Below are 25,297 nucleotides of genomic sequence, written 5' to 3'. Positions count from 1 at the left end.
AGGCTGCTGGAAGTCGGCGCTTTCTGCAGAGGATTCTGGTTAAGCAGACAAAACCAACACGTTCATCAGGACATGAGAGAGGAACGGTCAAAACCCGATCAAACACCGCTCTGCAGGATCACGAGCAGATAAACCTCCACAGATCTGTCATCAAAGCCCAGATCTGCTTCTCCCCCCTGAAGGGGACAACAGTGAGAGCAGCAGATGGAGCTGAAACGTTCCTCATGCGGCCTCATAAGGAGGTTCTGGAGCGGCTCGCCAGCGTATGTTGCAGCATATTTCTGCTGGATGATGGATCAGGACACTTAAGAGGCCTTCGTGCTTTTGTGGTTTCTCCAAACATGCTGGTCCCACCACAGCTTGCTGCCTTTGAGGGCGTGGATGAGGTCCAGCAGGGGTCAACAGTCCAGCTGGCAGAAGATCAGGAGCTTCAGGGACCAAACAGCACAAGTGGGCTTCACTCCCATCCAGGTTCGGCTCCAGCATCACTCAGTGCCATAAAGCCTGGCGGCTTCCTTGACACAACCAGCAGCTCGATCCTGACCAATCAGAGCTCAGCATTTCTTTCAGAAGGCGGGGCCTTAAAGAGACGTGGAGGAGAAGCTTCATCACAGCAGAATTGACTTTAGGGATCATAAAAACACATTTAAGTCACCGATTTTGAATTGATGTGAACATTTTATTTTGAAGGAATCTTTTCTGGTGAGACAAGAAAACTACAGCTTCACACACAAACACACACCCACACACACACACTGCTGATTACCTGCATGTGTTTTGTCAATGTAAGCACAGACAGACGTGAGTTTAGGAAAAACAAGCTTCAGAAGGCCGTGTGCGGGAAAACATTACCATCATTAAAGTACAAATAAACGTTTTGTGCAGGATACGATTTGTACAAAATACTTCAGACAACTTTATTAACCCTTGTGCTATCTTAGATGACCCCCCCTTACATGGATGTGTTCTCCCTACCATGACAAAGGTGGATAAAGGTGGAAAGATTTCATGTAATCCATGGACACCAGTGAAGATCACAAATCATTGAAGAAAAAAGGTTCAGAGCACTGTCTAGCGGGTCTAGATGACCCAACTCCCAACGTTAAAGTGCCTAGGATAGCACAAGGGTTAAACATAGAGATTTGTTTATAATTTTACAAAAAAAAACAATAATAAAGTGTTTTCAGAGCTGTGTTTAAGAGGCCAACCTTCCAAAATAAAAACGTCAATGAAAAAATGTCAACAAAGAATGTGACCTCAGGAGATTTGAAAATAGTAAATCTATTGTTCAGATGTGAAGAAAAACTTAAAGAAAATTTAAAAAAAAGTAAATACATGTACAGCAAGTATTTTTTTTATCAAACTCAAATGATCATTTCTTGTTTCATTTAGAATATTTGAATTTCTAATCAGCTCCACCTGATTTGTTGGTTGACAGCCCCCCCTGCTGGACGCCGGGGGTCCTTGCTTTGTCTGATATTTGTCCTCTTTCTTCAGAAACAAATATCAGGATATAACACAGGGATGCAGGAAGCCATCCGTGTTTATGAACGATGCATGTCGTGAATTATTTCGAAGGAATGCATGAATGCTTTTCTTTACCCGTGTCGGTCGTGTCACGGGCTCCGTAGAAACAAACGTCACTGAGATGGTAGAAACAAACACAGAAACAAACTGTTCCGTCACTTTATTAGAAAAGCTTTGTCACATTTCATGGAAACCACTGGGTCAGTGTGACGTAAAACCACAACAGACGCACAAGCGCCTCTGCTCTGACTGACGGAGCCCAAAGGAAGAGGAGGGAACCGGCGGCCGTGCTGAAGCTCTACGTCTGCTGGCGTCCGTCCAGAATCAGGTCCACGTACGCTCCGGTCACCAGGCTCTCCTGAGGGACGCCGAGCTGCTGCATCAGACCTTCAGCTACCTGAAGAGCAAAAGACGCAGCGTGACATGAGCTGGAGAACTGCATGCTAAATGAAAACGAGCAGACGCTGATGGTTGCAGCAGCTTCTTTCAGATCTATGGTAGACTCTGAACCATCTGAACGGGTCTAAGATGAATCATCTGGTCGGGTACAGGTAGGGCTTCAGGTGTTTTCACCACAGACAGACTCACCTGCTGTCCTTCCTCCACGCTCTGCTCGGGTCTCATCACCACCTGAACACAGATCAGAGTCAGCTCTGCGTCCACCTCCTCGCCCCGGATCCACGCCGGTCTGACCTGCGGCGCCGAGCTCACAGACCGGCACTCGCGCTCTGGCGGCTACGGTTACGGTGGAGAGACGTGGAGCTGTGGCGTTCCCACAGGAAGTGTTTACGTTTAAAAACCGAGTCTGCTGTTGTTGTTGAGAAACGATGAAGATGATGACTCCCCCAGACGGAAGTCCCTCAAATATTTGTCAGAACGTTTGAGGGAAAATATTAAGACTTTTCTGATCAGAGTTCCACTTTCTTCTAATCAAAAACCCTTGACTCAAATAAAGCAAACAGCGTGTGTGTGTGTACGTGTGTGTACCTCCAGCTCCATGTAGTGTCCCAGTCCCTCCACTGCGTCCAGGTGAACTCTGGTCTGACCAATCAGAAACAGCCGCCGCTCCTTGCGAACTTCCCCTTTGACCCCGAGAGCGTCTGACAGAACAGCCTGCAGACACACGCCATCATGGCCACCTTCATCACTGGAAAACATCCCGGCCGTCACGGCTGCTGCTTCACCTGGAGGCCCAGAGGGTCGCTGGTTGGACTGATGGAGTACCGGGACAGCTTTGGTCCGTCGGTGTCTGGACGTTGGTAGAAGATCAGCTGACCCGACCCGTCCTGCCCAAAGAAAAAGTTCGTTCAGCTCCGACGTTAAAAGGATGTTTTTCTAGATCCTGGCAGGTGTTTCAGAGTCAGCTACTCTCCAGAACGCTGCATCTGTCCCTGACGCCTCCACACTTCCCGAAACCTTTTCCTCATGTACGATCAGAGACACGCGTCTGCTCTGCTGGTACCATGAAGTCTCGCAGCTTCAGACGTCCACGGCTGCAGTTGAAGAAAGTGTCGTGCTGCCTGATGATGCTGCCCTCTGATTGGCTGAGCTCGGCAGCCCTCCGGGCAAACGGGGCGGGGTCGCTCACTTTGGCTTTGATCTCCACGTTGGAGGGCATGGCTGGACTGAGCATGTGCAGAACAAGAAGAGAGAGTTAGAGTGGTGAACAACAGCCGAATGATTATTCCACTTTTTCAGGAACTGTTAGAAAATGAAGTTTAAAAAAGTGTGGAAAAGTTTATTTGTATGAAGGTGGATTTCATGAAAACTGCTGAGAGTTTAAAAACAGGAGGGGTTTAGTTTTAGTTTGTCTGTGAGATAACAGAGCATAAAGATGGTAAATTTAGTGTAAGAGCTATTTATTGTTAGAATCAAAGCATTTATTCTAGTCTTCTGATGCACAACCGAGTCCTTATTTGTTAAATTGCATTTTCATGTATGTATATATATGTCGTAATGACATAATATAAAATACCTTTGACTTGACTGTCATGCACTTCATCTGAAGTAAATGTTGTAGCAGGAGGATCTTTTTGACACTGGGTGTATTTTATTTTGAAAGGGACTGTTCTTCAATTTAAACAAAATTACAAATGTTATATATAAAGATGTTTTGATTGAATTATCGTAAAAGGCAGGACTTTGTGGCTCTTGTCAATAAGAAACTGGACCAAATGTCTCCTTTAACATGAAGAGGCTTGACCTGGAAAAAGTCTTCTAAAGTCAGGTGTGTTCCAGCAGAAGATCCTGTTTTTGCTTTACTGTAGGAATATTCAGACTAATAAATGACTCTCATATTTACATCTATTGTGTTTAGTCATAAAGGGAACATTTTTATTCAATATAAACATCTTTTCAAAGAGATCATGTGATGCTGTAGGTTTTGTCAGGATTTACAGGAACATTCTTGTAACACAGAGTTCAAAAATACTTGAACCTCCGTGGGAACATTTGAGCACCTGAACTACACAATGAACGTCACCATCCTCTGGTTAGGATGCTGTCCTTCAAGCAGTTCTTCCTGTTCTGACGGACTCAGAACGGGTCAAAACGGTCCTTCTGTCAGTAAATTAACTCGCCTCATACATGAAACACGTGACGTCCCGTTAGTCCCCCGTTCTACCATGAGCTGGTCCATTTAGCTCCATATGTGACCCACTACTGGAGAACATCTGCCCCAGATGTGGAAGGGAACAAAGTTTGGACTTTGTCCTCCAAATATTTTACTTCAAATAAACCTTTGTGATGTTTGCTTTAAACTTCTTCACAGATGCTGCAGCCAAATCCTCACAACACATAGACATTAATAGAAACGGCTCCTTTTGTAAATGAGACACTGACTGAAACAATCACACATCTGTTCTGGAAATGACCACAAACAGACTTTACCTGTTTAGTTCAATGTAAAATGTATTACAAAATTGATCTGATATACAAAGATATATTATTTGGACACTCCCCCTCCTTCCTTCTACACTCCTCCATCCATTTTAGAGGAACATTAAGACTCACCTGAGCCCCTTCTAGACCAATATTACATCTGAACCTCACTGTAATGATAAACATCCAGTAGCTTGTTGCTTTATGCTGCTTCATGGTCCCCCCCCCCCCCCCATGATCACCCCCCCCCCCCATGATGACCCTCCTATCCCCCCTCTCTCTAACATCCCTCTTTCTTCTTCCCTTCTTTCCTTTTCCGTCCGGTCCAACACAAAATATTTTCAAAATCAATTAAAATGAATAAAGTTTGGCCTCGATTCCAAAAGGGGTTTATTCAGACAGACCTCTGGTTTGTGTGAAGATTCATAACTCCTGTTGTTAAAGTAAAATATGTCCAACACTCGGGGAGTCGCTACAGGTGCATCAGATCAATGACAAACCGCCTTAAGAACAGTTTTTTCCCCAAAGCCATAACTATCCTGAACTCACACATGCACTGACAGCTCCACACGCATGCGCGCGCACGCACGCACGCACGCACACACACACACACACGTCTCTCTCTCTCTCTCTCCCTCTCGCTTTCCCTGAGGCTCTCTCTCAGTAGGAGAGGAGTACGTCTCATTATGTGAAATATTTATATCTCTGCTATCATGGCATAGCTAGTACAATACCTCACTGTGGAAAGGAAAACTACATGTTAGCTAAGCATCACGTTAGCATTCTTTCATCTGCGTCAGGAAACTTGTTTTCATCAAGATTAACATTTTTAAAAAATTTTAACTTATAAAAAATGTCTGCCTAACGTTGAAAAAAATCGCTTTTAATTCACAGTTTTATTACATCACAAACAACAATATGGCGTCTAGTTTTAAACGACTTCAACTAAAAAGACGGGGAAAAACATATATAAAAAACACGTGACGTATTATGAATGTCATACCAAACGTAATGTGTTTTTTAAAAGCTCTAAATGGTTTTAAAAACATGTTGTTTTGTACCTTAAACTGCGCTTCGGGCCTTGTTTCGACGCTTAATTTTACCGCGGAATCCTGTGGGGGCGGGGCCGGAAATGAAGGGAGGAAGTTGGGAGAGGAGCCAATCCGATCGCATTAAAAGTGATGAGTGAAAGATGGAAAGGCCAATCAGAAACGAATCTTTCCGTATTTTCCGGAAGCACGTTTTCTTTCGGTATTAACAAACAAAAAGAAAAAATACAAACTTTATCAATATTAATGAGTAGATAACATTCTAATGGTGTGGTTGAATGATTAACATTATTATTTTTTCTTTTTCTTCAGAAGGTAATAACTTGAAAAATGAATTGAGGCAATCATTTGAGGAGCAGCATTGTCAGACATTCATTTAGATTATTCTACACGGATAACAAATATTTTCTGAGAAAAACAAATCACATTTAGACCAACACTTTTATTTCATTTCTTCACCAAAAAAAAAAAAATTATATTGTGACCATAAGTTCAAAATTACTGTAAGATTTACCCAGGAAATAGAGCAATAGGGTCACTTTTTTCTCAATATGAGAAAGAACACATAACAGTGGTGCTGCAATACATTGAATCTGGTGTTTTAAATATCACATCTGGAAGAAACTTCTTCCTATAAATTGTTGAAATTGCCGGTGGGATCCACTGAAGCGACACGTAAAAAGCGTCTTGTTTCTGTGACGCAGAGGACTGAGGGCACCCAGTACCAATCGTGACCCCCTACCTGTGGAAGGAAAAGCAGGACATTGAGGTCATACAAGCTGACTGCAGTGAAGTTCTTCAAACCTCCACTTTCACCAGTTTCAGTGCAGATTTTCCACTGATATTAAGCCAGAAAACATTCCTGCTGTAGTTGATTTTTATTATTATTGTTATTGTGGTTAAAAGGTTTGGCCGCTGCAAATTCTTGATAAACTGTTTTCTCTTGACAAGAACCCTATTTTTCTTGTACAATTAAATTCCGTATTTTGCTTGATCTAGGAAAATAAAATAGAAAAATGTTAGTTAAAAAATAGAAAACTTAATGCAGGAGCAGCCGCAGTTCTTCTAAACATCACTAGATGTTGCCAGAGTTTTAGTAAAAGTGTAAAAGTAAAAACCTTCAAGTGTTTTTTGTGTTTTTGCTTCAGTTCTTCTGTGTAATAAACCCAATTTTGTTCCTTTTAAACATTGACCTTGATGTCAGCTGCCTGCGTCTCTTCAGCTGCATTCTCTGGTGTTACGCTGACGGAGTTTCTGTTTATACACGGTTACCTCCACAGCTGTCCATCCCAACACACACCGCTGAAACATGACCACATTTAGCTCGCCGCCTCATCAATATAACTCAGAGCAGTTGCTGCTCTGCTGCCTAGAATTCTGGGCACTGGACGGCATCATGGTGGACACGGGGAGCGTGAGAGCATCACGCAGAGAGGGGGTGGGAGGGTGGCATTGGGCCAGACACAATTCTGGAAAGAAGAAGGAGGCTTATCAAAAGCACCAGGGAGGAGTAAATGAAGAGGTTTTTCCTTGAGTGAAGTAAGTCTAAGTCACCCTTTGGGCTGTTTTGCTGCAGAAGTGTTAAATATTCAGTCAGCAACAGGAACATTTAGAGTCTGGAGCGATCTGAGAGCCTGTTGAATCTCTGCCTCCTCAGTTTGGACCGTCTCAGGATGACTGTCACTTATTCCAGTAAAGTGGCCAACGCCACCTTCCTCAGCTTCCACCGGCTGCTGCTGCGCTGGAGGGGGAGCATCTACAAGCTGCTGTACCGAGAGTTTCTCCTGTTTGCTCTGCTCTACACCATACTCAGCCTCATTTACAGGTCACACACAACCATGACACGCGTGTGATGGGGTTCTATTAGAAACGTCAAACCTCTACTTTGTATTTGTGAGGCAGAAAATGTTGTTTGGCTAAGTCTTTCAGAGGAGACATTTAACCCTTGGTCTATCCTAGGCACTTTAACATTGGGAGTTGGGTCATCTAGACCCACTAGACAGTGCTCTGAACCTTTTTTCTTCAATGATTTGTGATCTTCACTGGTGTCCATGGATTACATGAAATCTTTCCACCTTTATCCACCGTTGTCATGGTAGGGAGAACACCTCAATGGAAGGATGCAGGTTATTTAATTCACTTTCTGTTGTAAATTTCTTTGCTTTGTTATTAGCTAGAAAGAATCCAAACTTGATGAGGTGACTAGTTCAAAGTTTCATCTTCTGATCTGTTTTCAAAGTGTTCCCAGTGGTCTTTTCGTGATGATGATGCAGTTTTTAGCCAATATCCCCAAAACAGTCGTTTTCTAGGACATAGTTTCTGCAGAGCGGCGATATTTCATCAGAAATTCACCTCTGAGTTATGGACAGGACTGTTGGCACAGGGCAAACCAGCCCCCACTTCCCCTCCCCATTGCTGAGACCTGTCTGTTTACATTCTCCTAGCTTACAGCCCCCCACACCCCAACCTACCATTAGAGGTGCAATAAATATGGCAGCAACATCAGATCCATCCATCCGTCCAGTTCTGATCCAGATTCCAGCTCAGACCAGGAAAACAAAGACCCTATGGATCTGTTGGTCTGACGGTGATCAGAAAGGGGCGGAGCAAAGAGACTGTGGCGCGCTGATTGAGGTTTGGGCATAACAACTATAATCTTTTTCAAACAGCATTTTTTCATCTGCTCCTAATTCACCACGATTTAAATAAAGAAATACTCAGAAAGACTATTTCAATCCGAATTTTCTTTATCGATGTCCTTCATCATCAGAAATATGCCACAAGAACACGTCAAAAACATGATTTTCATCAGAGAGGGACTCTAATGACAGCTACATCGAGTATGTCAGCAGGAATGTTTACATTTCTTTAAGAATCTGTCAGGTTTTTTATTTCCATGAATCCTCCATGTTGATGCATTTCTTGAAAACTGGACAGAATGATTTACTCTCTCCACTTCTGATTTCCTGAAGTGTTGCTTCATGTTTATTCCTGTTTGATACTATTTTATAATTTTGCATTGTTTTACTAAAGCTGACACAGGAACCCAAACTTTGTGTTTTGCCAAAAAGTTTACAGTTAGTTGAGCATCAAACTGCCTCTCATCCCCTAAAAAACAAAAGGATTCACGCTGTTCATGGCGGAACATCAGGAGTTCTGGTCCGTTCTGGTGAGTCCAGCTAAGAACCCGCAGAATGTTCAGTTCTGTTGCTCTTAACCCTTGTGCTATCTTAGATGACCCCCCCCCCCCCCCTTCCACTGACGTGTTCCCCCCACCATGACAAAGGTGGATGAAGGTGGAAAGATTTCATGTGATCCATGGACACCAGTGAAGATCACAAATCATTGAAGAAAAAAGGTTCAGAGCACTGTCTAGTGGGTCTAGATGACCCAACTCCCAACGTTAAAGTGCCTAGGATAGAACAAGGTTACATTAACAAAGATAACACATCAGAACATTTGTCATTTTAAAGAAATAGTTTGTTCAAAGGTTCAAACTGAGATTGATGACAAATTCTACAAAACTCATTTGAAGAATTCACCAGAATGTTTGACTTTAGCACATTTTCCTGGTGGTCATTGAAGGCATCACGTATTCAGAGTATTGTTTTTTAAACCCTCTGATCTGTTGGAGATGAAGTTCTCTGGTGTTCCAGACTCATCCTTTCTTCTGTTCCCCAGACTCGCCCTCTCTGAGCAGCAGAAGAGGCTGTTTGAGAAACTGTCCATCTACTGCGACCGATACGCCGAGCAGATACCTGTCACCTTCGTCCTGGGTACGCTCACCGACTGCACCGACACTTCCAACAACACCGGAAACGGCGGGATTTTCCCTCCTCGCTCTGATCATGATCATGACCTAATTTCATAACGTGACAGGTTCTAGGACGTTTTACCTTTGGCTCGATGTCATCAGATCTCTGCAAAGTTCTACAGATGTGCAGGACCCTTCATGAAGTTCAAATATTTAGGAGCTGATTGAATCTGCTTCATGCCTTTGTAAAAACCGTGGAGAAGATTTGGTACAAATCCAAGTGTTTTGTTTGAGATTAGACCTTCAACGCCCATCAGTAAATACTTTTAGTGTTCAAAAAACAGCAAAACTCCATCTTTTAGCTATTTATCGTGAAAAAGCCCAAAGATTTGTGCGTTTCCTGCTGCTCTGCTCATGATGCACAGCAGCCATCACTGTAACCTAATCATCTGTCCAGACGTGACTCTGGCTGGTAAATCACTGATTTATGAGCCTCGCGGCAGATTTCCATGGGATCCCTCTTCCTGGATGATAATCTGAAGTGTGACCCTCAGCCTCATCGATGGGTCGATGTGACGAAGACTGCTTAAGAAGAACAGATCAGTCTTACTTCAGTAAAGCAGAGGCCAGCACACCAGTTTGTTCTGACATGAGGCAGGCGCGTGCTGGGCGCTGGGTTGTGTCATTAGCAGATCGCTAATGGAAACAGATCATTAAAGAGCTCAGAAAGCTGCTCTTAGTGCTGCTGGATGGTTGTGTGTGTGTGGAGTTGGTCTCCACTCAGCAGAGAGGCGCACACATCTGCACACACTAGATGTTTTTGTGAGAGAAACTGTCTATTCACATGAATACGATTGATGGATTTCTGTCTCTTCTTCAGGTTTTTACGTGACTCTGGTTGTGAACCGATGGTGGAACCAGTTTCTTAACCTTCCATGGCCCGACAGACTCATGTTCCACATCTCCAGGTATCCCTACCAAACCACACCTGGATCAAATCCTACACCAAAGAAGAGAACACTATGTAATTGCTAAAGATTGAATAGACAATAATAATAAAAAGGCATTTTTACAATGTCAAACCAAACCACAGAAGCAGTTCTAAACTAATAACTTTGGAAGAGGTCTCTTTAGGAGACATTTGTTTTTTATTTATGTTCTCTGACTCACGTGAAGTTCTCTAATAAGACCTGATGTGCTTTGATAAGGACGTTCTAGCCTTTCCAATGACATCTCATATGTCTGGGTCAGACTTAGGGAAGACAAAAGCGTTCTTAGGAGGTAAACTAAGAGTGGTTTCCTTACACTACAGACGCCTTTCTGTCACCTTAAGGTCTGAGGTTCAACGCTGAACGGCCTCCCACAACCAAATCCAATCCGTGTTTCCAAATAGCGCTTAAAGAAATCTTCCTTTGGTCATGTGACTCCTGCTGTCATGCAAAATCAACTTTTTGAGCTTTGAAGTGTTTTAGAATGTTTCCTTCCTCACGATGAACAATCCCAAAAAAACATTTTGATCTGTTCACACATCTTCTTCTAAAAACCTGTCTCTCTGAGCACCAGCTTCTCCCAATCCACGAAAGCGAGTGGCTTCTCTCACTGTGATGTCATAAAGTGAGAACATTGGAACATGGAAACATTTAAAAAAACAGATCAGAAGATGATCGGAGTGGAGCTATAAACTCTCACAAACTATCTGTTATAGATGTTTGTATTATTCAATTCTCTTGTTTTTTCTGAAGTTTCCTGTTGCTAATATTACTTTTGTGGTGTGAAATCTGAACCTTTGCAAAAATCTGGAAGCATTTTGCATGAATTAACTCTTGGAATTGTTCTTTCCGTGAAACAGTGGATGCTTTTCTTGAACAGTCCGGGTCTGTCTTCTCTGCCACCTCCAGCTGTGTTCAGGGTAAAGATGAATACGGCCGCCTTCTGCGCCGAACGTTGGTGCGCTACATCAACCTGACCTCACTCCTCATTTTTCGCTCTGTCAGCACCGCCGTCTGCAAGCGATTCCCAACCATCGACCATGTGGTTGAAGCAGGTAAGAACAAGACCAAAATGTGCTGCAGGTAATGATGGAACTCTGATGATTAGAGCACCAGCGTCTGATGGACTTCACTCACTTTTTGTTGTGACTGGTCTATGACAGCAGAGGCTCATAGCAGGACGGATGTGGCTGAACTGTGAAAACTCCAAACATGCATCTGTGAAGTTTGCTCCACCCAGAAAAATGTGGAAATGGTCATCTTCCTGTTGAATCTAGTGGAAGATGGTTAAAGTGACATCCACCCATATGGGGAGGTTGACTTGTACAGGTGCTGCAGGTTTTTGCAGGTATCAGTTCTCTTGAGGCTTGGCCACCTTAAGGGAGGTCATGAAAATGGACAATGGTACCATTGTCGTGCGTGTGTTAAGTGTATCCTGAAGTGTTTGTAAGGATATTGAAAGTTACACGCACTTATGACGTACAGCTGATGCTGTCGTACGGCGTCCTTATGCCACACTCTAGTCACAGCGCGGCTAGCCTGCAGCTCACTGCTCCCCCCAGGGGATAGCTCAAATGCAGAGAAAGAATTTCCCCATTGTGGAATAAATAAGGTAACATTATTATAATTATTATTATTATAGTAAGGAGTACTGCCTCCACGCAAATGCTGCACATACGGAGCGTGCGAGTGATAAATAATTCCCCGTAGAATGCTGGAGAACGTCCACACAAGCTACACTCTGATTGTCTAATTTTCTCATTTCTAACAGTCTGGCTGCAGCGAGGAGTGCGCACGTATCATGTGAACAGCTCTAACGGGCCTGCGTCTCACCTACTGACTCACCTTTAGGTGTTGTATAGGTTTCACTATGACCTGTCGGCCGCAGCATGACCGTAGAAAAAGTGAACTTGAAGGTTTTCTCTGTACGGGTTCACTGAGCGCTCTACCACCTTGATATTTAATGCGGGTCACCTGTGTGCCTCGAACGGGTTTGACAGTTTTTTGTTTGACCACACAGCCTGTATCCACCTGCAAGGGCAGTCAGGACTGAGACTTAAGGCTTTTGGAAACTGGTGATTTTTCTGCCACGCAGGAGCTTTTGGAGTTTAAAACTTAAAAAGTCTACCTTCAAACTGCCGTCCAGACTCATCTGATTCTGCACGTTTGCATGACTCCTTCTGTCTCTTTCTAGGCTTCATGACTCCAGAGGAGAGGAAGGTGTTTGAGAACATTCGTTCTCCTCACCTGAAGTACTGGATTCCTGTTGTCTGGTTCTCCAACCTGGCATCCAGAGCGCGGCAGGAAGGACGCATCCAAGACGCCATCGACCTGCAAAATATTCTCAATGTGAAGCAAGAAGTTGTCCTTTAGAAACAAACAGGAGTCTGACAGCTGACAGAACATGACTTAGATACTGTTGAACCAGTTCAAAGTGCTGTGAAGATGGTTAAACGTTTGACATTATCGGAGGAGATACTTGTGTGGCATAAAACTTCAGTCAACCACCCCAAAGCCAGAGTTTTGATTGGCAGCAGAGGGTGCAAATAGAAATGAAGCTGCAGCTCTCAGGACCCATCAGGCCCATCTCCTTGTCTGTGAACAGATCTCTTTCTGCAGTTCCTTGTTACTCTGAACTCAAAAATTGTTAATAATGAACGTGTGATTAGGGATTTACATAAAAACACAAACATTAAATAGTTTTTTTAGATGTATTTTTCCCAAAACTAATGACAGGTTTGACAGAAGGACTTTAAAGCTGCGTTTCATCTTCACAACTAACTTCTAACCATCATAGTGCCCACAAAAAAATGAAACATGACCCTCCCAGGGGGATGATGGTGGTCTTTTTCCAGTTACTCTGCAGCTGGCGCCAAGCTAAAGTTTCCTCTCTGTGTTCAGGAGATGAATACCTTCAGGACGTGGTGTGCAACTCTTTTTGGCTACGACTGGGTCGGCATCCCGCTGGTTTACACTCAGGTCTGCATGCAGCTTTACCAATGAGACTGTATGGATCTGACTGAACACATCACCATGAAGAGGATGCCGTAGCGTCTCTGTCTGATTGCAGGTCGTCACTCTTGCGGTATACACCTTCTTCTTCGCTTGTATCATCGGTCGTCAGTTTCTTGACCCCGCTCAGGGTCACCCTGGCCACGACCTGGACCTCTACGTCCCCGTCTTCACTCTGCTGCAGTTCTTCTTCTACTCAGGCTGGCTGAAGGTCAGATGACTTGTTCTGAATCTTTTCATCTCAAAGCAAAGTTATTGAAAAAATGTAAAAAGTTTGATGTAAACCAATATGAGAAACAAAAGCAGTTCTGTTTGTTTATAAAGTCTTAAGTTCATCATTTGATTCATTACATAAGTAGACTCATTGGCTATGGAAATCTGGCGGTTGCATGTCAAAAAATGCCTCCACGCATAAGTGTGGGCGTGTTTGTGTGTCTGTCTGTGTACATGACTGTGAATGTATATTTGTGTGGATGTGTGTATATGTGTGTGTGTACCGTGTAGGTGTGCATGTGTGGTTGTGCGTGCATGTAAATGTGTATGTGTGCACACCTGTGCAAATACACTCACTGCCTTCAGTGGGCACACCTGTCAACTGCTCGTTAACACAGATTTCGAATCAGCCAATCAGATGGCAGCAACTCAATGCATTTAAGGACGATCTGCTGCAGCTCAAACCGAGCATCAGAATGAGGGAGAAAGGTGAAGTGACTCTGAACGGTGTGGTTGTCGGTGCCAGACAGGCTTCCTGTGTGGAACGCCAGGGCGGAGGGCTCTCAGATGCATGCGATGTGTGTGCGTGAATGTGTGTGTGTGTGTGTGTGTGTGTGTGTGTGTGTGTGTGTGTGTGTGTGTGTGTGTGTGTGTGTGTGTGTGTGTGTGTGTGTGTGTGTGTGTGTGTGTGTGTGTGTGTGTGTGTGTGTGTGTGTGTGTGTGTGTGTGTGTGTGTGTGTGTGTGTGTGTGTGTGTGTGTGTGTGTGTGTGTGTGTGTGTGTGTGTGTGTGTGTGTGTGTGTGTGTGTGTGTGTGTGTGTGTGTGTGTGTGTGTGTGTGTGTGTGTGTGTGTGTGTGTGTGTGTGTGTGTGTGTAACAAGTCCCTTGACCTCCTTTTTCAGGTTGCAGAGCAGCTCATCAATCCATTTGGAGAAGATGACGATGACTTTGAAGCAAACTGGATCATCGACAGAAACCTTCAGGTATAAAAAGGAAAAACCTCAAAAGCTTAGAAATGTTCAAACTAATACAAGTGGAAGTTTTTCTAGTGAAGATGTGAAAACGCAAAGTAAAAACTTCCAGAATAGAACTCTATTCCCCACAAAAATTCAGACAAAATTTGATCCCAACAGTTGGTTAATACAAAAAAAATGTAATACTAAAGAATATTACTGCTATAAAGTTCATAGTGTCTGTAATTATTAACTGTCTTCTTGGTTCTTTTGTTATCAGACACCAGTTGTGTTTTTTCACATACCTGACATGTTTCGACGGATGTCTTCTGTCTTCGTCAGGTATGTGAAAAAACACAACCGGTATGTGATCATAAAAGAACCAAGAAGTCAAAAAACACTACTGGTATGCTATTGTGGCCTATTTTAACGTTTGTTCTGGGTTGAACCTCCTCTGACTTGTTGAACTTCTACACAAATGATCTTCAGAGACATTTCAGTCTCAAAAACAGGAGTTCCATGCAATCAGTGTTCTTGGGCTTGAATGAGGGTGGAGTCTGAGTGTTTTTCTGCATTCTACGGCTTCAGTTTGGCTAAAAACAAAATCTGCTTTATTATAATTCATGCATTCTCCTGCAGGTGTCTCTGCTGGCTGTGGATGAGATGCACATGAACCTTCCCCACATGACCAAGGACATCTACTGGAACGACAGCGACGCTCGCCCTCCGTACACGCTGGCTGCTGCAGATTACTGCATCCCATCATTCCTGGGCTCCACCACAGACATGGGGTCAGCTTTGGTCCGCCGATCTGCAGCTGCAGATCTACTTAGAATTTTAAAAGTTTTCCTTTGTTGAATTTCGTGGCACAGATGGATCTCGTCTTTCTAATTTAAGTCTAATTTTAGAAGAAATCCATGATCAATGCACTGCTGTCAAAATCCTGAATAGGTGCAGTGTCTCTGCCATCAAGATCCAGTTAATTGCCTTTTTTACAGCATGTTTGTGTCATTGTATTGGACCAGAGGATCAATAGATGGTTCAACTTGGTTGGTAAAGACTGCTTTCATCAGTGAAAAACTGATTCTTTCCTGTCCTGTAAGTTTTCAAGTTAGTTTGTAAAGAGTAGTGTCTCAACAAAGACTGAAACTGTTGTGCCCCATAATTCCTGCAGACTCTCTGACATCCTGGAGTTTGACGACAACAATCTCCCTCCACATCAGCCGGACTCCTTTCTGCCTCGGCGACAAGAGTCGGTAAAGCCGAAGTTTTATCGTTTTTTTAAATTATTTTTGTTGTTGTCATTAGATTATAGATGTTAAGTTTACAGTATTTACATTTTTCAGTGTTAATGATTAAATAAATAAGGTTTGAACGTTTTTTAACAATTAATATCAGTTAAAGACAGAGCACCGTGAGCCTGCAGTTATAAATACTTCATAGAGTTTTTGGAGTTACAGTGGTCCCTCATTTATCGCAGGAGCAGTGTTTTTAAAATAACCTACGATCAACGAAATCCAGAAAGAGGCAAGCTTTATTTTTATATTAATTCTAGATGTTTTAAGGTTGTAAAACTCACTACACACATTTTCCACTTTTCTCAGACACAAATATTTTCACTCTTTTCTCTTGTTTAAAGTGTCAAACTTTCATAGAAAAGTTTGATTAGAGAATGAAAACAAAGATTGATTGACAATAGTCTACAGCCAATCAGGACGCAGAACACAAAACATGGTTAAAAGTTAAAGAAACTGTGCAAAAAAAATTCCAGATTGCGAAAAATAGACCGCAACATACCGAGAGATACCGCCTGAGTTTTTATATTAGAAAATTATAGGTGTCACATGTTTTGGGTCAGGTTCTTGGTCGAGTCCGACGCCTGCTCAGCGTTCAAGAGCCGCCCGACCTCAAAGATCCTCGACCGGTTTTTAAAAGACACAGCAGTGACGCGACAGGGAGCTTCTTCCCGGACTTCAGGTATTGATGCGTCTTACTTGATACGTATTGTGATCTGCATCGTGAAGTCTAACCTTGAGGTTTTTCGTCTGAATTGATCAAGGGTTAACCAGGGACTGTTGGACACAGCACCGCCCGCCTCCTTAGCCATGGACACTCTCTCCACCTTACGGGAGGTCAGCAGCAACCAAGCTTCACCCGGGAGCTCGTCCTCAATCATTTTCCCTCGACTGGTGGTCAGCCCGCCGTTGCTCTGCGACACTAATGAAGAAAGCGTAGGCAAACATCAGAATGGCTTTGGCTCCTCCCCCCCTGGAGATGCACCAAGTTTGGAAACTCTGAGGTAACAAGTTTGTTTCCTGTCTGAACCAACAGTCCTGCAGGTGTTTTGTTCGGTTCTTTCATTTCTCTTCTTCTTTTATAGTATTTCCCGGAAAAGTTCCAACTGTTGTTCCCCAACTCAGCTTGGACCCAAAGAGTTCCGCTGGACGCCCCTCCATGTCAAGAACCGGCTTGCATCCCGCCCCCGGGGGCGTCAGTTTTCGCTTCAGTTTTCCAGGCAGACATCAAAGGCCTCCATCCGAAGCCTCCCAAGCCCAAAGGCCCTGGGGCGGCGAAGACGTGGCCTGAGTCGGCTTCAGTCACGGCGTTTTGCCGGTCCCACTGCCGACAAGCTCCATCTGCCGGAGCAGGATTCCGACCACGACTTCCAAGCAACAGCAGGGGATGAAGAAGAAGAGGAGGAGGAGGAGAAAGAAGAACACAACAGCAGTGAAGAAGTTACAAACGGACAAAGTTCAGGAACAAAATGACCGCCTCACAAACTCAAACAGCCAAACTCCAAGCTGACTGTTCACTTTACCGAACAATTTGGTGAAAAACATCTCAATTAGATTTCAGTTTTGTTTTCATTCTTTAGTCCCTTGATGACATGCTCTAAAACCTTTTTTTTAAGTTGCCGCTAAGACAAGCAGCTCAGGAAAAACTTGAAGTTAATTTCATGTTGAGTGTTTAAAGCTCCTACAAAAACAGCACTTTTTATGAAGAGTTTTAAGGATGTAAGGACATATTTTTTAATGACGGAACACCAAAGTACCCAAAAAATCACCCCAGAGTTTCAGAAACATCCAGAACAGAACTGAAGAACATTTGTTTCTTTAATAAAGCAGAAACTCATTTAATGTTTCTGAATGTCTGACTGCAGAGGAAGGCTTGGCTTTCCAGTTCACTGACATGAAGTGTTTTAGGGAGACCCCTGGTGGTCACAAAGGAGCAGCAGTTTTTTCTATTCCAAAGTGTTTTTCTGTTTTCTCAAGATTTATTTTTACAAACCTAAGCGATTTATTATCTATTTATGGTCCTAATTCTGTAAGACGTCAAAGTAAATGCTTGCTTTAAATGTAGAAGCTAAATTGGTAGAGATGGTAACTGTTTTTTTTTTGGCCCCAGTAGAGATGACATAACTCCTTTTGGGTGGAACATCCTTTATTGATCAAACTGTGACTCTTCGACGGCGTGTTTGGCTCGAGCAAAGCCGACTCTGTCCTGTCCTTTGTCAAAGATGGTGTAGTACTGAGTGAGGAAAACATCTCCCAGAATCCACAGCGGACCGTCAGCAGAAAACATCTCTGCGGCCATGAAACCGGTGAAGCAGAGCTCTCTGCTGCTGAACGTCTCCTGGTGGGGACAGAAAAGGAAAGAGGACCTGGACAAAGTATTCTTGATAGGACTGATGCTGCAGATGCAAACACTTTCCAACTAAATTAAGGTTTTATGCACCTATAGACCATGCAAGGGGGGGAATCAAATCATTTTAGGAATTACATCTGATTCTTTAAAGTCAGTGAAGCTTCAACAAGTGTTTTACACAATTTTTAAGACGACACACTAAAAAAATAAAACAGAATTACATAAGTAAGACTTTTATAGTTTTTAAAACGAAAAGGAAATGTCTAAAAATAAAATCACAACTGAAAATGCACCTGGATATATAAACTATTTATATAAATGAAAGATTTGTTTAATAAAAACATCATAGAACTGAAAATAGCAGAAACCCTGAAACCTGTTCTCCACTAAAGAAGCTACAAAGCTTCATTTCTGAACGTTTCTACTTGTGTGAGGAAGACAACGGAGCTGTTCTCACCTTCCTGATGTAGTGCTCAGAGGTTAGTGTGTACTCCACTTCCCCCAGGACAAAGGTCACATGAGGCAAACTAGACAATCTGGCACAATCCACAACAAACTGAAACCCAACAAGAGGAAAGACAAAGAGCCATGTTAAAGCGCCGAAGGAAAAGGATGAGGATTTTGGAGAGACGGTCCTTCAACCCGTCTGTGGAAGATCAGGGCAGATTTTGGGGCAACATTTACAATGCTTGGGCCGCTAAATGAATGCAAACACCTGCTCACAGGTTAATAATCGCTGATGTTCAAATGCCACTTCAAAGGATTTCTTCAGCATCTGAAACCATCTAAGCTTATTGGTGCAAACGATTCAGTGATCAGATGACTTCTCTGTCTGCACTTCATCATTTCTGTATAGATCAGTGAAATAATAAGTTGATTTCAACCTTTAATAAGTTAAACCTAGAGGTTCTACTGAAGTTTTTCCTGGTGTTTCTTCATGGGGAAGTTTGTGGCAGACTTTCCTTTGGGGTAGGACATCTAGGGTACATCTGTGAATGGAACCAGCCACATAAAGTACAGTTGGAGGTAGAGCATTTAGCCACCAAGCCCCTGTTTTATGGAATAAACTCCCAGCTCATGGAAGAGAGGCCGATTCAGTTTCTACATTCAAAGTTAGACTGAAAACATTCCTCTTTGGACAGGCTTATTGTCAGTATGTCAGTTAGTATTCAGAGAATATTTAACTTAATGTTAATGTGTTTAAATTAAACTTAATTAGTTTAAATTAAACAATTAATTGTTAACTGCTAGAAGTTGAAGCTGGGGTAACTATGGTGCACTGGGGTTCTGTCCTCTTTTCTCGTCTACTTTTACCCTGCTTCACTCCTCTATTCTTGATCATTATTCATCATTTAGTTCTCCGTGCCTCTGTTTGGTGCAGTGCGATTCATGTACTGCATCTCCTGTCCCCAGGAGGGGCTCTGTCCGCTGTTACCCGACGATTGAGTGCCAACTTTCCTCCCCAGGAGAGGAGGCTTCCAGATTCCAGTTGACTCATCCGTGCTCCTGTACCTGACTGTGTACCTCGTCTCTGGCTTGCCTCTACTACTGCATCTACACCTGGCTGTGGATCCTGTCTCTGGCTCGTCTTGCGCCCCCAGCCGTCCCCCCAACTTCGTCTGGATGAAGATCACTTGCTGGACTTTAAACATGTAGTTGTAGATTTAGATAAGTTAATTCTTCTCTATGAGTTCTGGTAAATCACCTGTCAGTCCTGGGGGAGGATCCCTCCTTCATGTGGTTTCTTCGTTTTTTCCGGAATCTGTTTTGTTTTTTAAGAGTTTTTCCTTAACGGGAAGGGGGGTCTAAGGGCAGGGATAGCAGTTTAGTTTAGTCTGTTTAGTTAACGTTTAGTATTATCCTATTGAATTCTATGCATTTATGATCCTTTTTGATTGTATGTTTACCTTATAATTACGGGTACGAAGCCCATCGAGACGACTGTTGTTGGGAATTCGGGCTATAGAAATAAAACTGAATTGAATTGAATTGAATATCTGTCCAATTCCCATTTTCAGTTTTGTTTTGTCAACAGTTCAAGTCAAAGCTTTCCCAGAAGTCTTCAGATGTGTTCTTACATCACCAAAGTGTGTGGGTGTTGCTCCAATGAGCTGATGGAGTCTCAGGATTTCTCTGGGCGGTCCAGCAATGAGGGACGTCCCAGTGTCAACGATGGCCTCACATCCACGCCGGCATAAGGAACTCACACCCTGCACAGATACACTGAGACACAAACAGCGCATCACGTTGAGTGACGGTTTGACCAACATTGGTTTAAAATCTGGCGTCTAACCGCAGACTCACACCTGTCCATTCTGATCTGCCAGTATCCCTTTATAGTTACAGGTACCCAGTTGATGGGTCCGCTGTAGAGACTCTCATCGGTTCCACCGAGTAGCAGTTGTCCTTCTGGGACACTTTTACTCTTACTCCTGAAAGAAAAAGTACACGATAAAAGATGAACACCACCGCACTAGACCTTAGTAACTCCAGATTCTAAGCTTTTTAGAAATTTTCTGATGCTAATGAGACAAATAATTGTCTTTTAGACTCAACTGAACCTCAAAACTTCCAAATTAAACCTATAAAATGTTTGAAATGCGCACAAAATTTTCCAGAAAACTGTTAGAAAACATTCAAAACACAGACAAAACATCATGAATGTCCTGAGTCCATGAGAAGCCTGTAAAAAAGACAAGCAGACATGAAGGAGGCCAGCAGAAAACCTTCCAGCCCTGTTTCTCCATCTGTTATCCCTTTACGACCAACACAGCGTTGGTCACAGACGCTGAATCTCAACATGGTGGACCTCTCCTACATGAAAGCACCTGCTGAGGTAGAAAGAGAAGATGGGCTCGTCCAGGATCTTCTGCGCCAACATGTTGTCAAAAACAGGCTTTCCAATGATTTCTGCCAGGGAGGGGTAGGCCAGACCCAAAACTCCGTCGAACTTTGCTGTGACAAAGGTGGAGCCGGGTTCATACACAGACTCTCCAAACTCTTGGTTGAGGACGGTCAGATTACCGATCTGGAACAGATGATATCAAAGTCTTAAAAACAAAGTGTCCGTTTAACTTGTCAGTTGTGTCAAAATCAATTGATCCCTTGTAGTTTGGAAAGCATGAAACATGTGAACTCCATGCGTAAAGACGAGCTCAGGGACCACAGATTCTGCTGGAGTTAGGTGTGTTGAGCAGATTTGGGTCGTTAATCAAGACCCACAAGCTTGGTTAGGGGTTCAATTACCAAGTTGATCGGTCCTTATCTTTGACAAGAGCCATTCTAAATGTCTTGTGATGTTGTTTAATGGTTGCAAAAGTGGACAAACCCTTAGAGTGTCTTTGCCCATAACTCCAAGGAGATGTCCGGATCCGTAGTGAATCCCAAAGGTACGGCCATCATGATGGAAGGAGGACGACTTGAAAGCCTTGAAGTGTCTGTGGAACGCTGAGAAGACAACAATAACATGATTCCTGCTGAGAAGAACAAGATGACCTGCTGGTAATTTGTGTCTTCAAATGTCTTTTAAAGTCAGACAGTTTAACACAAAGGTCACAGGAAGACGTCTATGTGGGCTATTGAATGTGGAATCTTGTTGGACGGAAAAATGACGGATTTTACTTAATTTAGAGGATTGAACTGGACTGTAGTTAGAGCTAATCCAACGTGGAACAACAAAACACGCATAACTAAGTTCTGACAAACACAAAATCAGGGAATCGACTTATTTTCACAACTTTATGCCAGAGGTGGGTCCCCACAAGTATTTCAGTACAGGAAAGCGTGTGTGCACGAGCAGACCTTGGACTTTTGATCGAATGTGGGACAAACTGGGTCACGCTACCCCCAACGCCAAAAGACAGGGCTAAATGCTGACCGGCTGTGTGTAGTGTGTATTTTGTGAATGTGTTTGTGTGCATTGTGTGTGTACATTTTTTGTGTGTGTTGTACGTGTGTTCACGTATAGTGTGTGTGTATCATTTGTATTTGTGTGTATTTTTGTGCGTGTATGTCAGTGTGGGTGTATTGTATTGGTGTGTATTGTGTGTGGCTGTGTGTATAGGTCTGTGTGTATTTTAAGTTAGTATGTGTATTTTGTCTGTGCCAGTGTTGGTATATTGTGTCTATGTCTATGTGTGTGTGTTGTGTGTCAGTGTGTGTGAGATGTGCTAGTGTGTGAATTCTGTGTTGGTGTGTGTATTTTGTGTGGGGTTTGGTGTTAGTGTGTGACTGAAGAGTTTTGTATATTGTGTTTTTATTTTGTGTATCTTATGTTATTATCTGTGTGTGTGTAGTTTCGTCTGTTTGTGTAGTTACCTGGAGTTATTCAGTGTGTGTGTTTTTGTGTTTATGTACTGTTTTTGTTCTTGTGTGTATATTGTCTGTGTGTGTGTGTGTGTGTGTTTGTGTAGTGTTTCTGTTGTAGTCTCTTTGTAAATGTGTTTGTGTGTTGTTTGTGGATTGTTTGCGTTTGTCTTTTGTGGGTACTGTGTGTTTGTTGGTGTGTGCGTGTAGTGTTTTTGTGTCAGTGTGTTGTCGTACCACAGGCCTGGCTGACACAGTAGGATGATGGAACCCACAGATCAGAAGATCCGGTGTCAAAAATCACAGAGAAGTTCTGTTCTGGAGTTCCCAGACGGATTTCCCCGTAGTACTGGGCCTGGAGAAGAGAACCACAGCAGAACTATTGCAGGTCGGTTCTGTTCCTCTGTTACACACGGTTTGGTTCAGAGTTACTTCTTCAGTTTGTTTCTGTCTTCTTTTCAGGCAGTGTTGATGTTCAGCTCTCAGACATCAAGACTTTATTTTATTTTTTTTTAATGGTTTATTTCAAGCAATTAAGTAGAAATAATACACAAAAGCAATATAATCATCAGTTATACATTCATACAGTAACTAATCAAACTTAGGATAATTAGACATATTAATAAATATTGCTTGAAAGGGAGTGGAAGGAAGCAAACTTATATAATCCCACCCTGTTATACCATAACCATTTTATTACATGATTTATCAATATCCGGTTCCTAGCTTTTATCAGACAGAATTAAGAATCATAAGGTATGGATAAAATACCTATATTGTAATATATTTTACATCTTAAATATGTTAATTAATAAACTATAAAACAGATCCTTTGACACGGAAAACGTGAAAGAAAATTTTTTATGACGTGTTCAGTTCAACTATAAAAAAGTTAGATCTTTGTGGAAAAAACTATTTTTATGTCAAATCTTCATTGTAAACGTCGATTAAGACGTTCAAGAACCAATTCTGCCGTAATGAACGGCAGCAGAACCCGCAGAATATCAGTTACCAGTAAAAAAATGCACGTTCATTTCATTTATAGAAATGACATTTCTACTTGTTTTTTTCTTTATGCTACAGTAGGAACATAAAAATGATCAACTTATCGGCTCTATTTGAAAAGCAATGTGATTTAACTTCTATTTCAATGCTGCAACTTTTTCTGTTTTTTGTGTGGAATTTATTCACTCCATCTGGGCGGTGGGCTCCTCAGCCCCACACAAATTTCCCTCTCGGGACAATTAGTATTTATTGATTGATCGATATTGATCTCAGTCATCGTTAATTTGAAACATGTAAAAAGTGTAAAGAAACAGGTAGATCTTAGAAAAACGACAACAGATCCTTTGATTTCGCACAGGAGAAAGGCTAGTTTCAAATTCAACCATCGTCTGAGTGAGCAACAGTGACCCCTAGAGGCGTTTCTGGCAGTTGCAATAGTCACACAGTGTTTCATCCCCCGCATGTACAGACATAAAATCCTGCATCTGCCACAGCAGCTTCAGCCAACAGATGATTCCAGCGCACTCACGTCCATAAAGTTGTAGATCTTCTCGCTGGAGCGTCCAAGCCTCAGCGACTGCGTCCCGGGCGGGAAGCACTGAGCATAACGACGATTGAACGTGTCAGGTTGGTTATCCTTCAGGAACTGATCCAGTAGACCCTCAGCTCGCATCTGGGTTCGAATCGTGGGGTTCCTCCTCAGAGGAACCCTGGGGAAAACACGACAGGAGGCTGATTCTCTCTCCTGGGCGTTAATTCAGAGTTTTGGGATGTTGTTCTGTTGTTTGCTATTTAACTTGTAGCAAAAATGTTTTTACTGGGATCCGCTGTTACCCAACAATTGAGTGCCAACTTTTTTACATGAAAAAATGTCAACAGATTTCTTGTTAAACAACAGTGCCACCTATTGGTCATGTAGATCACTGATCTGTTTGTAACCCTTGGTCTATCCTAGGCACTTTAACATTGGGAGTTGGGTCATCTAGACCCACTAAACAGTGCTCTGAACCTTTTTTCTTCAATGATTTGTGATCTTCACTGGTGTTCATGGATTACATGAAATCTTTCCACCTTTATCCACCTTTGTCATGGTAGGGAGAACACCTCAATGGAGGGGGGGGGGGGTCATAGGATAGCACAATGGTTAAAGGCTCTGTTACACATCCTATCCTTTGATATTCATCTATACACGAAAAAAGTTTAACATAAAATTAAACATAAGTGTACGCTGGGAGGAGATAATGGTGAGAAACTGGTTACAGATGAGTATTTATCAATAACTATTCACCAAAAACCTAAAAAAATGGATTAAACAGTTTCAATATAAAAGATTTAAATTCATAAAAACAAGAACCAGACTTTAAATTAAATCTGCGCTGCCCCCTGCTGGTCAGACGGTTCCTCAGGAAATGCAGGTGTTTTATGAAAGTGTCGGTTTACCTGAGCAGCGCTGACGCCGTCCATATCCACAGCAACAGCAACGGCAGCAACCTGAACATGATCTCCAGAGTCAGAGTCCGACTGCTGGACGCCACATGAAGTCACTGTTAGTCAGAGGCAGCGCCTGCTCTGATTGGACGAGAGAGTTTTGGCTAAAACTGGAAAATTCTGACCCAAAACCCCAAATCTTTGATCTGTTCTCCGAAGAGAGGAAACAGCGCAGGACTGAAATGACCATTAAATTCAGACAAATCAATGAGGAAAACGTAGACGTGTTTGTTCATTTCTTATGATTGATATTGATGCCGAGTCAGTGTTTTAACTGAAAAACAGCTGGAAGTCAAGTTTCTTACGTTTTTCATAAAGCTGTCAATTGGATCCACTTTCTAAGCATCTTAAAGTCATAAACCTTTTAGAAGAACTAAATCTAGATGGAAAAATCCTGAAATTCGATTTTTGTTTTAAACTGCTGCAGAATCAGTCAACACAAAGATCATTTCTCCGGTTGACCTGGATCAGACGTGTT

At 42.7% G+C, this 25,297-nt stretch overlaps 3 protein-coding genes across 7 annotated transcripts; 1 reads left to right on the top strand and 2 right to left on the bottom strand.

The window, feature by feature from the left end:
• Positions 1–1,672: 1,672 nt before the first annotated feature.
• Positions 1,673–5,599, bottom strand: LOC144989495 (uncharacterized). The gene is made up of 6 exons (XM_078942063.1): positions 5,469–5,599; positions 2,990–3,152; positions 2,712–2,813; positions 2,515–2,640; positions 2,116–2,157; positions 1,673–1,924 (listed from the first exon to the last, which is right to left on the bottom strand). Exons 2-6 carry the CDS (start codon positions 3,143–3,145, stop codon positions 1,826–1,828), a joined length of 525 nt encoding a protein of 174 aa, XP_078798189.1. The 5' UTR covers positions 3,146–3,152; positions 5,469–5,599; the 3' UTR covers positions 1,673–1,825.
• Positions 5,600–6,854: 1,255 nt separating this feature from the next.
• LOC101172121 (bestrophin-3) lies at positions 6,855–17,508 on the top strand. 2 transcript variants are annotated; one of them, XM_078942055.1, is made up of 14 exons: positions 6,855–6,995; positions 7,114–7,224; positions 9,138–9,232; positions 10,091–10,178; positions 11,109–11,254; positions 12,394–12,548; positions 13,101–13,178; positions 13,270–13,422; positions 14,326–14,406; positions 15,016–15,167; positions 15,551–15,632; positions 16,235–16,353; positions 16,436–16,675; positions 16,757–17,508. In XM_078942055.1, exons 2-14 carry the CDS (start codon positions 7,130–7,132, stop codon positions 17,142–17,144), a joined length of 1,872 nt encoding a protein of 623 aa, XP_078798181.1. In that variant the 5' UTR covers positions 6,855–6,995; positions 7,114–7,129; the 3' UTR covers positions 17,145–17,508. The 2 variants fall into 2 exon arrangements, with proteins under 2 accessions (XP_078798181.1, XP_023808103.1); XM_023952335.2 differs by having other exon boundaries at positions 7,114–7,281.
• Positions 17,509–17,799: 291 nt separating this feature from the next.
• nots (nothepsin) lies at positions 17,800–24,885 on the bottom strand. 4 transcript variants are annotated; one of them, XM_078941461.1, is made up of 9 exons: positions 24,772–24,885; positions 23,861–23,929; positions 22,564–22,681; positions 21,350–21,468; positions 20,850–21,049; positions 20,328–20,453; positions 20,100–20,244; positions 18,479–18,577; positions 17,800–18,009 (listed from the first exon to the last, which is right to left on the bottom strand). In XM_078941461.1, exons 1-9 carry the CDS (start codon positions 24,793–24,795, stop codon positions 17,818–17,820), a joined length of 1,092 nt encoding a protein of 363 aa, XP_078797587.1. In that variant the 5' UTR covers positions 24,796–24,885; the 3' UTR covers positions 17,800–17,817. The 4 variants fall into 4 exon arrangements, with proteins under 4 accessions (XP_078797587.1, XP_078797586.1, NP_001306201.1 ...); XM_078941460.1 differs by having other exon boundaries at positions 23,861–24,076; positions 24,772–24,877; NM_001319272.1 differs by having other exon boundaries at positions 23,861–24,041; positions 24,772–24,854.
• Between the last annotated feature and the right edge of the window lie 412 nt (positions 24,886–25,297).

This window comes from Oryzias latipes, chromosome 23, assembly GCF_053564925.1.
Source record: "Oryzias latipes strain Hd-rR chromosome 23, Olatipes_Hd-rR_3.1".
NCBI lineage: Eukaryota > Metazoa > Chordata > Actinopteri > Beloniformes > Adrianichthyidae > Oryzias > Oryzias latipes.
The sequence above is the reverse complement of the archived record's forward strand: the minus strand, read 5'-3'. Positions and strand labels throughout refer to the sequence as shown.